The following is an 18,079-nucleotide window of genomic DNA, read 5'->3' on the forward strand; positions in this document are numbered from 1 at the left end:
CAGACATTTACATTTAACAATGAGATATTTTTAATAGAAAAGTTATTGTAATAATATTCACAAATATTTCTGTAAACCTGGTCAAAAGTAACAAAAAAAATTCCAAAGATTTTGTTGTGACATATTAAAAAGGTCTGACTGGTGTAATGTGATGCATGTGCGTGCACAGAGCGACCCTGTGGACCAATGAGTGGAGGCGAGGCTGAAAAGGACCCATTGCTTCTTTATTAGTGGTTTACAGTAGTCACTCAAATGTAGCTGCCTTGGTTTGGTCTTTTCATCTCCTTTCATGGTTTGTTCTGACGACTCCTGGTTTTTACAGCGTCGCTAACAGGAAGGACACGAAGAAGAAGAGGAGGAAAGGCCCCAAATCACCACAATAAAACAAACACACAAATTTGGCCAAAAAAAAAAAAAAAAGAGTCCAGGATGAAGGTGATGAAGACGAGGATCCAGTGCATCTTCTACACGTCGACCGACACAAAAACCCTCAGACAGCCACAGGCCACGCCCCCAGTGTCTATGGCACAACCACCAAAAACATCCCATAATACTTTAGTCACACCCCAGCAGCGCCACATTTACACATTCATTCATGTAGAAAATACTAAAAACGCAACAGTCGCTCACGGCTTCATGAAACCAGCTTCGTTAAGTCGTGATGTCTGTAAACAAGAGGGCGGGGCTAAGGGAAAGGGGCGGTGCCAAACCTCCATTCATGAACATTTGGCTAAAGTGAAGTTGAACAACCCACGCGTTCTGTAAACAAAGGGGCGTGGCTTAGCTCAACTGATCTGAAAGAAAGAGAAGCTCAGGATGAAGATGATGATGATGGAGTGCTCGTTAAGACGTAAACGATTGTGATGAGGTCAGCTGTGTCTGAAACCTTAAATAAACGTTATACAAAGCCACCTTTCAGTGTTTGGGATCAACATCAGTGGGCGGAGCTTAGCTGCTGCTCGCGGTCACATGACATTGTGCCATCTGAGAACAACTGCTGCTTTAGTTCAGCTGGTCAGGTTGCCGTGGTGACAGCATCTGGCGTGCGTGCGAGCGAGCAGCAGTTAAACACGGAGAGCGGCAGATGAAGACGATTGGCTCAGAGTGCGCCGCTCTCTGATTGGACGCAGGAAGCGACAGATATGAGACTCATATACAGTAAAACTACAGATATGTACAGAGCATTCATATGTACAGGCTCCTCCCCCTTTGCCGTAGTGTCACGTGACCCTTAGCTGTTCTTCAGCAGCGTTCTGTCGTCGGAAGAGGAAGAGGAGGAGGAGAAGGAGAGCAGCTGATTGGCCTCTGTGGAGAGCAGGGAACAGGAACGCAAGTCGACCATCTGTAGCGACGCACAACGCCTCAGGAGAGGAACGCACAACTCTGTCACCTTCACACAGCCTGCAGGACACACACACACACACACACACACATCAGTAGCAACATAAACACATTTACTTCCTGCTACCTGTTGAAGCAGGAAGTTACCATGATCTCTGCAGTGGGAGGCTCCTCCCACAGCTATACAGGATCCACAGGAAGCCCTGCCCCCTTGAGAAACCTAAGCACACACTGAGTGACGTAGTGAGTCATGTGATCTATGAAGCTGCTTAGCAACAGGTTCCTTTAACCTGGATCAGTGGCTCACATAGAAGGGGCGGAGTTAGCAGGATCTGATCAATCACAGACAGAGCCGCCTACGTTAGTATGGAGGAACACACTATTATTACCAACGAAGAACAATTAATATCCTAATCCAGGCCTAAATTAACACTGTGTAGTCATTGCGTGCAGTTGTGTAGTGGTTGTGTGTAGTTGTGTTACCTTGCAGGTGGAGGTGTGTCAGGCTGTCTCTGAGGGGGGACAGGGGGGAGGACAGTGTGTGTAGCGTCTGGTCAGTGATGTTCACACAGTGGCTGAGGTCCAGGCGGACCAGGTGGGGGGCGTAACGAACCAGGAGGCGGGACGACGCGTCCGTCAGATCCAAACCGGCCAATCGCAGCTCCACCACATTCTGGAACCTCCCCACTCTGCTCTCTCCGTGAGCTGAGGACCAATCAGAGAGGAGAGACATGTGGGCACGTCCCTTCCGTGCGTCCTGTGAGGGGCGGAGCCAAGGACTCACCTGTGCGTGCGTCAGGGGGCGGAGCCAGCAACTCCCTCAGGTGGAAGTCTTTGAGGTCCTCCACTCTGCTGAGGTCCAGAAGCTTCAGACACGGACACACGGACTGACAGAGGGCGGAGACTGAGGACCACGGACAACCTGACACATTGAGCTCTATCAGACCTACACACACACACACACACACACACACACACACACACACACACACACACACACACACACACACACACACACACACACACACACACACACACACACACACACACACACACACACACACACACACACACACACACACACACACACACACACACACACACACACACACACACACACACACACACTATTAATGCAGCACTAATGACACGTATCATCTCATGGAGACAATGTCAAAGATGTGCAGTCGACATTTTTTGGCACCAAAATGTCAAAGTCAAGGTCGCGTCAAGTGTATATCTCTGCGTACAAGTTTGATGCTTTCATTTCTGAAAAGCTCATCTCCAGTGGAGTATTTTATTTACAATACCAAAGCTGTATGACTTACCAGTAAAAACATTGGTAGGGGTCAAAGTTCATGGCGGACGCCATAATAGAAACATTTATATAACTCTAATATACAAAGTTTAAACTGCCTCATATTTGACTGTCCATCTCTAAACAACACTCAACAAAAATACCCATCATGCTTTGCATTCTCAGAGGAGGGCACCGCTTTTAGTTGCAAACGACGCTAGCAGCTTTAGCAGAAAGACGATATGTCGTGTTGACTTCAAAATAGTGTTGGATGAATCTTATATGATGGGAGCAGGTCACTGATGGAGAAAAAACAGGCTGAGATGCAGTGGTCAGACTGGTACCATTGAACAACATTTCCTTTCAATGTGTGACCTTGACCTTCACTCAAGTTCATCTTTAAGGTCAAGGTCAGTCTTCTGTTTTCCCTGCATTATTACTTTCAATTTCATTAGTAAAACGGACAAATTGTCAGATACAGGTTGTTATATTCACCTCGAGATTACAGGTCTTGCCTAATTATTATTATGATTATTAATGCATCACTTTATGCAACTTCTTTTCACCTCTTAAAAAACAACATAAAAACAGTTCTTTTCACCAGTAGGGTTGGCATTTAGAACCAGATTCAACATCAGGAAGTGGTTCCTCACATTTAGAACCTGTTTATAACACTGTCACAACTTAAACAGTGACATCATCACTCTCAATGAGTGACTTAAAGTGACCCTTTCAATAATTATGTCTATATTCCTGTCTGCCAAAGATACTAATATGAACTGTTCAGCAGATATTAGGCTAATACAGTAGCATTAAAACAAAACAAAGTAACTTGAAGAAATTTGGAAGACCTGGAGCAGTTGGCAAAAGAAGAGTGGTCCAAAATTCCAGTAGATAGGTGTAAGAAACTCATTGATGTTTACAGAAAGCACTCAAAGTGCCTTACAGAAACATTATTCATTCACACCAGTCACTTACAGTCATACTGGTGGTGGTAAGCTACAATGTAGCCACAGCTGCCCTGGGGCAGACTGACAGAGGCGTGGCTGCCATTTCGCGCCTACGGCCCCTCTGACCGCCACCAATATTCAGACACAATTCATACCCACTCATACAAGGCAATGTGGGTAAAGTGCCTTGCCCAAGGACACAATGACTCAAAAAGAACGGAATTCAAACCCCCAACCCTTTGGTTACTGGACAATTCACTCTACCACTGAGCCACGGTCACCCCATGATCCTGAAAACAGGAAGAGGCGGGTCAGAAAATGGATGGATGATGGATGGATGGAACCATGGACTGAAACGATGCCACTGAATGAATCGATACGCTCGCATCATCCACGTTTGAATCTAGATACTGATTGGTATTGATTAATCTCTACGTGTGTGTGTGTGTGTGTGTGTACCTTGCAGCCTGCTGATGAGCCACATCAGTTGTTTCTTAGAGATGTTTGTGTGTCCCAGGTTCAGCGCTACAGGCTGTCTCCTGATGATGCCGCTCAGAATGGGAGGAGTTATTGATCTCTGACGGCTCAGGTCAATCCGGGTCCACAGACGCCGATCGCAGCACCTGGAGGTCAAAGGTCAGTGGTCACACTGCCTACAGCGGTGTGTGTGTGTGTGTGTGTGTGTCATGTGACTGACCAGCGGCTCCAGGTGCGACACACCCTCATGCAGACGCAGAGCTCTGATTGGCTGAGGAAGGTGAACACCCGCAACCAGACTTCCCGGGTCATGATGTGGGCGAAGCCACAGTCCGGTGGGAGGCGGCTTGGCTCGGGGCAGGCAGGCGGCGGTCGGATCAGGTGACGCTCCATCTGAATGGGGCGAGGTGGCGAGGGCACGGCGGGGGGGCTGCGCTTCATGAGCTGTGAGCGCTGAGTGAAGCGGGACGAGCACGGGGACGCTGCCATGGCCGACACCATGCTAGCTCCGCCCGAAGCGCCGTTAGAGGCAGGGATGGAGGCGGAGCTACGGGAAGGCTGGGTCTTAATGCGGTTCTTATTGCTGCGATTTTTGGCCCCGCCCCCTGCGTGTCTGTGATTGGTCAGAGCCGTGCTGGCATTCTCCTTCTCCCCGCCTCCTCCTCGCGTCCGCCCGTTTCGCGCCTCGTGTCCATTGTTGCGTTGCTTTCCGGGAAAGTCATGCTGGGAGGACGCAGGGATCTGATTGGAGGACAGAGGTGAAGGTGGGGGCAGAGAGGTAGAGCTTCTCCTGGACACGTCCTCATCCTCACCGTCCATTGGCCCAACTTTCCGGCGCAATGGGGGCCCTGCCCCCTGCCTGGCCGGCTCCTCTCCCTCCGACTCTTCGCTGGCGCTGAAGCCAAGCTCGGCCAATCGGCGCTCACGCTCCGCCCGGCTACTGTTGCCGTGGGTGACAGGCGGCGGCGGGGAGGGGGACTCTGAGCCCCCCCTCAGGGAGTCGTCAGACTCTGACTCTGAGTCGGACTCAGAACTGGAGGATGAGGAGGACGAAGAGGAGGGACGGCGCTCCAGCAGACAGCGGCGCCTGAAGCGCTCCAGCTTTTCCCTCTGACTACGCTGCTCTGCGCTAGACGAGGCCCCGCCCCCTCCAATGAGCTGTGAGGAGGCAGAGCTCTGCAGATTGCCAGTCCCGCCCACAGAGGATGAGGAAGGACCATTAGACTCCTGAAGCTCCGCCTTTGGTTTCTACAGAGAGACAAAAAAACATTAACACACACGCACAAACTATGGGGGGTGGATCGCTGCTAAATTAATGTGCACCAGTCCAAAGAACTTGTAAATGAATGCGTACCCTGCGCCTGCATGTCTGCAAGTCTGATCTACATTTCCCATAGACTTAGATGGGTAGACGGGCACAATGCATAAGTCACGTCTACATAGTGAAGGTTGTTAGGTGTACATCCAGGTGTGGCGTAGATGTGCAGAAGCTTTAATGTGTATGTACGTTAAAGCTTCTGCAAGCACACATGCAGACGTGACTTGTGCATTGTGCCTGTCTACCCATTCTAAGTCAATGGGAAATGTAGATCAGACTTGCAGATGTGCAGGCGCAGGGTACGCATCTGTGTGACTGGTGCACATTCATTTAGAATGGTTCCACCCCCCATACACATGCAAACACGCACGCACACACTACCTTTTTTAGCTTCTTTTCATGGACACCTTTAACCTGTGAACACAGAAACAGATTCAGAAGAACAAAGGGCACGTGTTATTTGTCTTGTTGTCGTTCATAAAGCAGGTTATGTTCAAACTCTGAGTATGTTCAGGTGCAAATGAGGGAAACTCATTCCTAAACGTGAGGTATATTCTTCTCTGAGTCTGTTACCATGGCAACATTGTCCGTGAACTATCAAACTTATCAAAGAAACCCTGGGTTTCTACCTGGCTCCGCCCACCTGAACACCGTTTCTCACGGAACCCTTTGTTTGACTTTAACTTGACACTCTTCTTTGAAACATGAGTATCATCACACACCACAGATGTGCTCACATCATCACTAATGTTTTATGGGTTTTTTGTTGTTTTTTTTTCCAATCAGTAGTTTTCTTTCTAACATTGTAGATGTAGATCATTTAGTGATAGACACTGAGAGATTGATCTACATTAAAACATCTACTGACGTCTGTAGTAAAGTTCCCTGGATACAAACCTGTGGCATATGTAAGAGGGAGATGATAATTTAAATGAATATCTCAGACAGGGGATGACCAAGCAGAAAATGTCAAACAACAGCCTGCCCTCTATTTTGCACCGTGCAACTGATTGGGACATGCAAGTAGACTTAAAGAGGAGGCTTGTTTTCCCAAACGAAGTAGCATTCTCCTCACTCCGCCCGACATGATCTTCTTGTCAAGAAGCACAAAGTCAATCAAGGTTACGGAGCTTACAGTCCCATCGGAAAGACTTTCAGTTGCCCACAAACTTAAGAAGTTGAAGTACCAAGACCTCATAGACGAAGCCCTCTCTAGAGGTTAGAATGCTGCCACAGGTTCTCTTCATCATCTGTGCAACACTTTCTTCAAAAGATACAGGAGGACTCTATGCAGACATCCTATGCTGCTGACACGTCTCCTCAGACACATTTTATTCATATTATTCACCACTCGTCACGTCACTGAAGAGATAAAGTGATGAAGTGACCATAAAACACGACTAATCACAGGTGGTTTAAGCCACTATAGTCACTGAAGGCGAGTTCTGTGTGAACACCTTTAGAACAGGCTCATATTCCTCTATAAACACCTGCTTATTTCACCATCAGGGTGAATAAATCACTCTCTTCCTGGTGGTTGCCATGGTAGTTTGTGTAATCTCTGATCCATTGATGATGGCTTTTTATCGCGCACATTCAACTAAATAACCCAAGGTTAACATACTCAGGGTTGATTAACCCACTTCATACCAGCTGTAACGAATCAGATACCGAGAGTTTACCATCACTGGGTATGTTGACCCAGAGTTTATGGATAAACTCAGAGTTTGTTAACCCTCCTTTATGGAACACACCTCAGATGTTGTTGTGTCCTGCTGTTGTGTGTCTTGTCCTCACCTTCTTCTTGGAGCTGTCCAGGGGGACGTCCTTCTCCTTCTCTTTCTTCCTCTTGTGTCCTCCATCCGTCCGTCCCAGCTCATCCAACTGGGGCGGGGCTTTCTTCTTCGGGGGCGGCTCGTCCGTTAGCTTCCAGCGTCCGACCTCGCCGTTGTCCAGTCGTCGTTTCCCCGTGGCGTCGGCCTGGTCCTAGACAGACATAGAGTGTGTGTGTGTGTGAGAGAGAGCTGGAGCGCAGTGTTGCATCCCCTGGCTCCGACCACAGTGTGGCGTCCCGACTCCGCCCACACTCACCTTAGTGGTCTTGCCCTCCTTGTGGCACTTGGGACACTCCCAGCAGTTTGGGATCTCATCGTTGATGATTCCTTCAGCCTTTCCCATCTGAGAGAGAAACTTTCCAATCAGAGACAGGCACAACTGGCCGTGGCATTGTGGGCGTGGCCTAGATGTTTCTCACCTTGAGGCAGGTGGGGTGGATGATTTCGTTGCAGATGGTACATTCCATCAGGCACAGGTTGAACTTCTCCTCCTCAGAGTCCACCGTGTCCTCCTTCCCAGCCTCTCCACAGGCGAAGCACACGGCGGTGTGAGGCAGGACAGGCTGAGGGGGCGTAGACACGTTAGACACACCCACACACACAGACATAGCACTGCCCCTTTCAGCCTGCTCAGTCAGCACCAACATAACAGCGCTATAACAAAGGTCAACGCGTTTTGGCCAATAACTCCCACACCGTTTGTTGCAAATTTAAAACCTTCATATCCACAGATTCCTTGAATAGCACTGAATCACCTGGGCTAGGCCACGCCCATTTCCGCCTAAACTTTTCTCAGAGCAAAATCGCAAAAACTGGAAAACCTACTTTTTCGAATTCCTCCTTGGGGTTTTGTCCAATCAGCGTGAAACTTGGCACGTAGAGTCTTCAGTTGGACGTGATATCCAGTTATCAAAATGAATTTGTTTGGGTAAATTATGTGCAAATTATTAATGAGTAAAGTTTTCTAGCTAGCTATAAAAATGCAAACTGGTGCATATCTCGGTCAAAATAAATGTTAACAACACCAAATCTGAGATCCTTAGTTGGCATGTGACTGTGAGGAAATGCGCCAAATTTTAATAATGTAGACCACTAGGGGGCGCTACAAATAACGAATATTTATATCTCTTCAATGGCACGACCAATTTTTACCAAATTTGGAGGGTATGATCTTGGGTCCCTCCTGAGGCAATATCTCAAAGGTATTCGCGATTGGTCAAAGTGGGCGTGGCTTATTACATCATAACACATAAATAAACAAACAATTATTTCTGCTGAATTATTATGTTGAGGGCTGTGAAATTTACAGGGTAGATATAGAAGAACACACAGATCACCCATACCAAAAATTGTATTTGCAAACACATTTCGGCCTCGAACTTTCACAATTTAATTCACATCTTCAAAAACTTCACATCCCATAGTTCCCTATATAGAGGTGCATCTTCTGACATAGGCCACGCCCACTCCCTTGGCATATTGCTTTTTGTAAGTCATTACATATCAAAAACCTACCCTAGCAAAATCGCAAAAACTGGAAAACCTACTTTTTCGAATTCCTCCTTGGGGTTTTGTCTAATCAGCGTGAAACTTGGCACGTAGAGTCTTCAGTTGGACCTGATCTAAAGTTGATAAAATAATTTTGTTGGCTCAAAATATGCGCGAATAATTACTGAGTAAATTTTCGCGCTAGCTATAAAAATGCATAACTGTTGCATATCTCGGTCAAAATAAATGCTAACAACACCAAATCTGAGATCCTTTGTTGGCATGTGACTGTAAGGGTGTAAGCAGAATTTTAATAATTTACGCTACTAGGGGGCGCTGCAAATATGGGAAATGTATATCTCCCATATATTGGCATATTGGTAAAAAATTGGCATGACCAATTTTAGTGTGTATGAACTTGGGACGCTCCTGGGACCGTATCGCAAAGTTAATCGCGATTGGTCAAAGTGGGCGTGGCTTATTACTACATAACATATAAATAAACCAACCTTTATTTCAGCTGAAGTATTATGTTGAGGGCTGTGAAATTTACAGGGTAACTATAGAAGAGCACACAGATCACCCATACCAACAAGTGCACCACTAGGTGGCGCTATAATGGGTGCAAATGCATTTTGGCCTGTAACTTTCACACTTTAAATCACATCTTCCAAAACTTCATATCCACCTGTTCACAGCAAATGACACGTTGGCCTTTGTCCTGACGCTCGCCACGAGCCCGTCATCCTTCATGACGCACTTCCACGGGCTCCTCGAAACCTGGGGGCCGAGTCGCGCAGGAAGGCTTGGCCCCCTTTCATTACTGCTTGCAGTTCTAGTTTTGTTTGTTTTTATTTATTTAACATTCCAACGATAATAAATACATCATTATTGCTTTTTTACTTGTATTTTTATGATTAATTATCATTACGTTAGTGCAGGTTTTTCAATTTTGGGGTCGTGACCCCATTTGGGGTCGCCTGAAATGTCTAGTAATTGATTATGTCTTTTTTTTATTATCAAATTCCTATTATTATTAAATTATTTTTTAAATTAAAATACAACACACAACCTTAAACAATTGTAATCGATACTTTCACTTTCTCAAATCTAAATCTAGTTCCAATAAAAAGCAGTATAAAACTATCTGAGATTTGTCACCAAGGCTGTATTTGTAACACTGGAACAAACGTCTTTAGGTGGTCGTCAGAAAATTGTGACGTTGAAATGGAATCACGATCCGAAAAAGGTTGGAGACCATTTGTTTATCTTCAATTTGTGGGAAATCATTAGGGCTGTAGTCAACCAAGACTATGGCACAGGTAGCGATTAGTCGACCAAAAAGCTGTCAGTGCACTGTCCGGAGCGCTGCTCTTACTGGCTGCTCCTTAGTACTCCCGTACCTGTCCCCCATGTTTCTTGGTCGGGATGTAACTGAAACTGAATTTCCTCTCGGGGATTAATAAACTATAATCAATCAGTCCTCTGATCAGAGCAGTGGGACAGAATTAAGACTCTGGCACACGCTGCGCCCCTGTGTGTGTTTGACGTGCGTTTGTTTCCCCGTGCGCTGATCTGATGATGACATTAACAGTTTATCAATAAAAGCAGGCTAACCACTAAAACAAATGTAAATATGTCATATGTATGAGGAAAAAATAGGTTTTAACTGTAGGTTTCAGGTCGGGCACAGTTATAAATACCTAATGGACCCATCAGTTTCAGTTTGGAGTTCAGGCCAAAGCTTGAATAAGGTTCATAGCATAAATGGTCTGTGTTTAATCACCAAAAACCAAAACAAAATATTTGTGTTTCTTTTTCTTTCTCCTCCTCCTCGTCCACCTGATCATTCATTCTCCAGCTCCACTGCTCACAAACTGAGACAAACACAACAATGTGTACGTGGGTCAGATTGAAGCCATAAACCATGGAGTCTGAAACAGGTCATATTTTAAATGGTCATGTGAACGGATGAACAAAAAAAAAAAAATCAGAATGAGCATTAAGGAGAAGATGAGCTCTGTGGGCGTGGATGGTAAGGACGCAGAGGAGTGGCTTCTCAGCAGAAGGAGTCTGTGGTATCTGCCCTGGTTTAGTTTCACACACCAGTGACCCTGTAGTCATATTTGCTTTGGTCTTAAATGTAATCCTTCATTTTATTGAAACTGGATCCTCTTTGCACAGCAGGATGAGTGTGTGTTAGTCAGGTTGATGCTGCGTCTGCTATGAATGTGGACTGATCACATGCAGCGTTGTGTCATACACAGGAAAAAAAGCCTGTTTACTTACAAAATAAATATCAGTCATTATTATTACATTAATAATGACATTATTAAAATCATACAAATGTCACCCATTGTAATTTTATTATTTTGCAAATATTGAACAACTTTTAATGCTGAAATTGAAAATCAAAGTCTCTGCATATTTAATAAGTGTGGTCGACCACGACGGCATCGATTAATTAGCCCTAGAAAATAAATCATCCACAAAAATGTGTTCTGAACCCAGGCCTCTGTGTGTGTGTGTGTGTGTCTCACCGCTGTGCACTGCCTCAGCAGACAGGACTGCTTCATGCGTCCTGGTCCTCCAAACTTCTTCATGTCTTTACAGAAATGACACTCTCCACACTCCGTCCTGGTGCAGGCCTGACAGCGTCTGCACCGCGTCCTCCGTCGCCGAGCGCCGCCGCCGGCCCCGCTCAGCGCTTTACTGCCCGACATCCCCCAACCAGTCAGCTGCACACAGAGAGGACAGTGAACGCACCACACAGCAGACACAACGTCTTCATAAAACAGGAGGAAACAGCTATCTGAACTGTCATTTTATTCATTTAAAATGACATAGAAATTAGTCACATGCATGTTTTGGTATGATGTCACACATTTACGTGTTGTATTTCCCTTGAAATCATGACTGAATGTATAGCAGGTGCAGCAATAGAGTGAATATGTTACATTTTGCACCCAATGCTGTGCTACATAATCACATGCTGGGCAAGATTTCCTGTAAAACCTGAGGGAGTCTGAAATTTTTACTAATTGTCCATTGATTATTAAATATTCTCACTGTAGTTTAGTTTGATCTGATCAATACTTTCACAGATATGGATAATATAGTGAGGGGGGTGTGTCCTTATTGTTCTTCCATGTTCATCTTCCAATATATCAGTAACTCCATCACATAGAAAGGTAAATATGGTATAGTAATAAGCTCCACCTACTCTAATCTGGTGGACACGTCAGCTCCTCTAAATAGTCAGTGTGTGTTTGGGTCTGGAACATGTTTGGGTCTTCAGCAAACTACTACTGCATGTGGGAATGTAAGAAAAAAAATGTTCAGAATCAGATATTGTGTTTTCAAAAGAAAATGTGTTACTGATGCAATGGTTTATACAATATATGTTTTATGTAACTATTGAAAAACTAATAAACTATAAGTGATCATCAGACATAGAGCTAAGCTACAATGGCCTCATGTAAAGGATTAGCAGCAGTGACATTGTTTTTTTTTTTTTTTTTTTTTTAAATAAAAAAAATGCCGACATATTTAATATAAAGAGGCCAGAATATGAGTTTAAATAAATAATCATATAACCTGTCATTATTCACTTAAATATGATCATAAATCTGTCTGTTTCGCCCATTTAGTACGTAGTTATACAATCCATTCCACTTGTTCATATAGGGTTCTATTCTCCTGTCTGGACTTCAGAGCTTTTATGTACGCCTGCAGTTACGCACTTCTCTCCTACACGTATTCTCTGGTCCAGGCTGCAGACACGCCCACCGCACATAAGGTAGACCAAAAGCGCATATGTGTGAAAGAAGGCGGGCTGAAGGAAAGGAGGTAGTAATGTCACTTTTTTGGCGCTGTCTAGAAATCACTTTTAATTTGAAACGCCTTCATTGATAAACAAAGTAACAGGTTGATTTGATCAGATTATTGATCAGATTATTGCAGTGTGACTGAGTCACAGTTAAAATCTCCCCATCATCATCATCATCATCATCATCATCATCACTGTAAAGCGTGACAGAGTTAGATGATGTAGATATGATGTAATAACACGTCCACAGAGCGTCCTGCTTTAATACAGAGGGATGTTTACAGTGAAACAGAATTATTAACTTCCATAATACACAGTTTTAAATATAAATAGTTTAAAGTGACCTGAGCCTCATTAAAATATGTGTGGGAACAGTTTGTGTTCCATCCTCATCTGTATATAACAGCATGTTTCACTCTGTAGTGGATCAAACTTTACGTTGGACATAGTATGAAAATAGTTGAATCACTGTGACCAACGTGGACAGAAGTCTGTGTCTGTCACAGTTTTAATTCATCACACAGCAGCAGCTGAGTGATCACAGCTGCTGCTGTACGACGCACGAGTCTGTGTGGCTTCAAATGTGACTAAGTCCATATTTCTAGTGTAATATAATGTGTCACCTTATGGGGGCGCTGCACTTATTACAGGGTTAGAGGAACGTAAGAGGAAAATGAATTACACACACCGGAGAATGTGCGTAAAGCCAGATTTGAATGGGAACACCCACATTTCAGGGCTGCTCCACCCACAGTGCGTAACTGTGATGAAGGCGTGCAGACTTAAATAAAGGAGGAGAATGACACACAGCCAGAAACAGCGCTGCTGTACAGTTTTTTGGACTTATGCACATGAGAGAATAGAGTCTTTAGAGAATGCCCACATCATTGAAAGTCCACTCCATGCTTTCCTGTGACCCTGCCTGCTGTCACTTTAGCAGCAGCTGTGTAGCATCCATCCATCCATCCATCCATCCATCCATCCATCTTCATACCCGCTTATTCCCGTTTATCAGGGTCGCGGGGTCTGCCGGTGCCAATCTCCAGCTCTAGCTGTGTAGCAGTGCCTGATAATTAAGATTAACGTGACGGATGGATGAAGAATGGACATCAGAAAGTTTTTAAAGAAAATAAGTATTGATCACTGGTGGTAGTAAGTAGTAGTTATCTCCAGCTAACAGCCAAAAGTCCCATGTAATTAACAAACTAAATGCTCCATGTTTGACAAATAAAAACCTGGCTAGCACACTATGGAAGCCCAAAGGTGTCATAATTAAATAAAAACATTTTGAAATAAATAGCATTTTTGATAAATAAAAGACAAATATATAATATGGCCATTAAATTGTTAAATACGGTAATATTATTATGAAATATGTTTTATTATTCTTTAATATATAATAGTTATTATTTCATTATAATTAAATATTTCATGATTATTTTCAGGCTGTTGCTATGGGAACGTTAAACGTATCCATAGACTGCCCATCTTTGCATATGCATTACCCGTCATTAGCCAGTTTAGATCATGTTATAGGTGCACCACGTGACAAAGTTCTGTCAGTTGTATTTTAGCTCATATTTATTTTTAGCTATCCCGCTAACCCTATCTCTAACCCTAAAATGTTTGTGATATGTATTTTTAAAGGTGGAATTTGCCATGTTAACAATGTTAAAATGAAAAAATGTATATGTCAGAAGTGGGATTTGAACCCACGTCATTGAACGCAGTGCCTTAGACCACAAGGCCAACCTGACAGTGAAAACACAGGCACATTACGTCCCAGGGGTTATGGCTACGTTTAACGTATATCGAGACACTTTCTTATTTTAACAATGTCATACGTTTTAAAATGAAGACTTTTTATTTATTTTCCAAGATTTTATAAAATAAAACACTTTCTTTTTTTTACAAAGTAAATTTTTATTTCTTAATGTCATTTTACACAATGGCCTTTTTATTTCATAATGTTGTTTTTCAGCAGAATGACTTTGGTCTGTCAATCAAAGCACATAAGGCGGAGCCAGTGAAGTGACTGGCTGATCCTTTACACAGACATGAGCAGCAGCACTTGCATTATGGATCCAAGCGTGGAGACTTATCACTAATGCTGAGAAGCCTGAACACCACGAGTGCATCACACGTTAGAATAACACAGTCTCATATTGACCCATCGGTCAGGACCCCTTAGTGTCAGTGTTCCACACATGGGGTACCCCTTTAGCATTCATATTCAACGCTGAGGGTCCACCCACAGGCAATGAAAAACATATCGGACATCTTGTATATTTTACTTATTTTAATATAGATTGTGGCTTTAAAAATGTTTTGATGACATTTCTCATGAGAATTGTTCCCTAAAATTTCATAGTATCATTCGGTTTATGTAAATAATCTGTAGTTTTTTCGTTACAACGAACATTCTTCTTGGGTTGCTATGACAACCTGTAGACGCCAAAAAACTGCAAGTCAAAAGCAGATAAATATCCATTCATGAATCGACTAATGTTGGAATTCTCTTGTTAAAATCTTTACTGTTTTCATCTCCTAACCGTGGTTGGGGGACCCAGGGGAGGTCCTTCCTCTCTGGAGCTGAATGTAGCTCCTCCTCCAGTGTAAAATCTAATATAAAAGTGGAAGCGTGCAGAAACAACAGACTGTGTTGGTGTTGGAGAACTGTACTTTATTAACTATCTGTACTGTAAACATAAACCTCACTACCTGTCACGGTCACCGTGTCGGACTGGACTCAGGACTTAACACATCTGCTCCACTGACACGTGCGCACGCATCCGCTCCCTCACTCAAAATGAACACATTCAAGCTAGACATCTCACAGCACTTTTCTTCCTTTATTTTTTATTATTATTGATACTTTTATTCATATTTCTTCCCATTTTAAAGGCAGGGAAGGTGATTATTGAAAGCTTGCATGATTTTGAATGTATCTTCACCGACGGCTCCACAACAGAGTGATAGACATAGTTGCTGCCCTTAAAAACAGACGGCATTCTTTGATGATTCCATTCACAAAGTTATTTTAAATGTTAATGCTGTTAACATACTGTTACTGTGTTTGTTGTTGTTCTCCTGTAAAAAAAACAACAGACTGAAATTATAATTAATGATTTATCAGTATTTGTTAGTCATTTGTAAAGTTTTGTGCTTGTGTGCCAGGTTTGCTCACATCCTTTGCATCTATTGGGGGCTAAGCCCCCCCGTCCTTAAAACCTAATGACGCCCCTGTATAGCAGATCTTTTTATATATTCTGAGAGTAGGTGGAGCTTTATTACTATACCATATTAACCTTTCTATGTGATGGAGTTCCTGATATATTAGAAGATGAAAATGAAAGAAAAATAAGGAAACCTGCAAACTGACACAAATGTAAATATCTCTCTATGACCATGTGTTGGGTTAATTCCATATTTCCATGGTGGAGGCTGAGTGCATGTTTAAAACCCACTAAAGCATCCTAACAGGGACAGACCTTGAGATGGAACCAAAAGGAAAAGACTAAACTCTGACATTTATTTTGAAAGGGAAAATCTGAGTGCCAAATGATCTTAAGTTAAAATTAAACACGTGTGTTTGTTCCTTAAATCTTATCCTGAAGCGTTCAGATCCAACGTGCTGTACAGGAAGTGAACACGTATGTATCATGTACTATTAGATACTGTATGCACACATTCAAGGAGAAAAGATTCATTTCTAATATCACAACTAACAAAAATAAATCAAGAACCTGCGATTAATCGTGAATGAATATTTTTCCATATCTTTTTGTCTCAGTTAATAATGCTGCTAACGCACAAGCCAGTATTTGGTGTCGCTCATCAGAAGGTTCAGCTGGAGAAAAGCCTCCATGTGTGATATGGAGCTGGTTCAGGTGTGTTTGGAGCTGTGATGATGATGATCATCATCATCATCATCATCATCATCATCCATCAGATGTTCCAACACATGTAGATCTGTCCACCAGCTGCTGGGATCATCAGAACCTTCAATGGAGCCAGTCAGAGACTGAGATAGTCCAGGTACTGGGTCTTCACTAAAGTCACTGCATTGTGTTCTAATGGATGCTCTACATCACTAACACAAACTAGAGCACTTCCATCGGGATCAGGGTCTGTGCTCCTTTCAATGGACCATGGGGAACCTGGACCATGGAGAACCGGAGCGATGGAGGAGGTGTGATGTGACGGATCAGCTGGGCTTCACGTGTGATTAACGTGTGATTGTGGATAAAGAACACCTTAACACCGCCCCCCGCTCTCCCACTCCACCCCCCACACTCACCTCTTGGTCCCGGGCCGCATGCTCCTGGCTCGCTCATTAGAATCAGTCTCAGTTAGCCGTCGTTAGCTTCAGCCGTGACACCACCAGGCCGCAGTCGGATCCCCGGGCTAGAGTTAAGCCTCCTACCGGCTGTCGGCTCTCTGTGCTCGGCTGTTCGCTACGCGGGCCGCCGCCTCACAGCAGCGCCATCCCCAGGCGCTCCGAGCCTCGGTCCCCGGCGGAGCTGGGCTGGATCCCGGCTGTCTCTGTGTGCGACACCGCGGCTCCGCTGTGTCCTTCCGCAGAAACTAGGCCGTACTGTCGGCCGCAGACCGTGAGTCACAGCCCGGGCAGCGTGAAGCGCGGAGCTCCGCTATTGTTCTCCGGGTCCATTGTGTGCCTGCGGACTCTGCGGGTTGTTGCGGAATTATCTGCGGCTCATCTTCCGTTACCTCCGCATTGATGACGTCACACAGGTGACCGCAGACCACGCGCTCTGTTTGACTCTCAGAGAAAATAAATAAACAAACAAATAAATAAATAAACTATGTAATGAAATGTGGGCGGTGTCAACAAACCGCCCCGCCTCTACGTGTACACGTCATCGAGCGTCCATAACGAAATGCCTTCTGGGAGTTGTAGTTTATCACGACCTCAAAAAGTAATGTATGTTTATACACCTTTTGATTGTTTGTAAACATTGTGACGTATTTTGTTGGGCGTGGCTTGGCATGGAGGCAAAACCTTCGTTTTTTCTGAGCACGACTGTGCGCTGGAATCCTATAAAACTTCAATTTACGTCCACTAACGTTATTCCTCCTACTGACAACAAAGCTGAACATTACTAGCCTCCAACAGTATTTCCTGTTTTTGTCTCCAGCTAGATTTGTGACGTCACGTTAGCTACAGATATGGATTTTATTTTGTCTGGTTGGATAAATGAAAATGTAAATAAAAATGAACTAGTTGAGTGCATCGTTTCAGTTTATTTCTTTTTTTTTTTTTTATCAGTATATTATTATTACTTTAGTTTCTAAGTATTACTTTGTTGCTGCTGGTTCACAAACGAATCCATCCTGACAAGCATGTCATTTGGTATTTTTAAAATAACAGAAGACAGAGATAAAACGTTTCTTATTCATCTTTTATTTATACTGGCTTTAAAACCTGTTTTCCAAGCATTTGATTCAGAATTTAAATACTATATGACTTCATCAAATGCTCAGAAAATAACTGGTGAAATAATACATAAACATCTATTTAAT

At 43.8% G+C, this 18,079-nt stretch overlaps 1 protein-coding gene across 1 annotated transcript; it reads right to left on the reverse strand.

Annotated features, from left to right (window-relative positions):
- Window positions 1–205: 205 nt before the first annotated feature.
- fbxl19 (F-box and leucine rich repeat protein 19) lies at window positions 206–17,385 on the reverse strand. Its single transcript, XM_028454892.1, has 11 exons — window positions 16,836–17,385; window positions 11,247–11,444; window positions 7,638–7,781; window positions 7,475–7,561; window positions 7,181–7,369; window positions 5,765–5,797; window positions 4,286–5,313; window positions 4,048–4,211; window positions 2,126–2,287; window positions 1,825–2,046; window positions 206–1,401 (listed from the first exon to the last, which is right to left on the reverse strand). The coding sequence occupies exons 2-11, from the start codon at window positions 11,427–11,429 to the stop codon at window positions 1,232–1,234; spliced, it is 2,382 nt and encodes a 793-aa protein (XP_028310693.1). The 5' UTR covers window positions 11,430–11,444; window positions 16,836–17,385; the 3' UTR covers window positions 206–1,231.
- Between the last annotated feature and the right edge of the window lie 694 nt (window positions 17,386–18,079).

Source organism: Gouania willdenowi, chromosome 8 (genome assembly GCF_900634775.1).
Source record: "Gouania willdenowi chromosome 8, fGouWil2.1, whole genome shotgun sequence".
NCBI lineage: Eukaryota > Metazoa > Chordata > Actinopteri > Blenniiformes > Gobiesocidae > Gouania > Gouania willdenowi.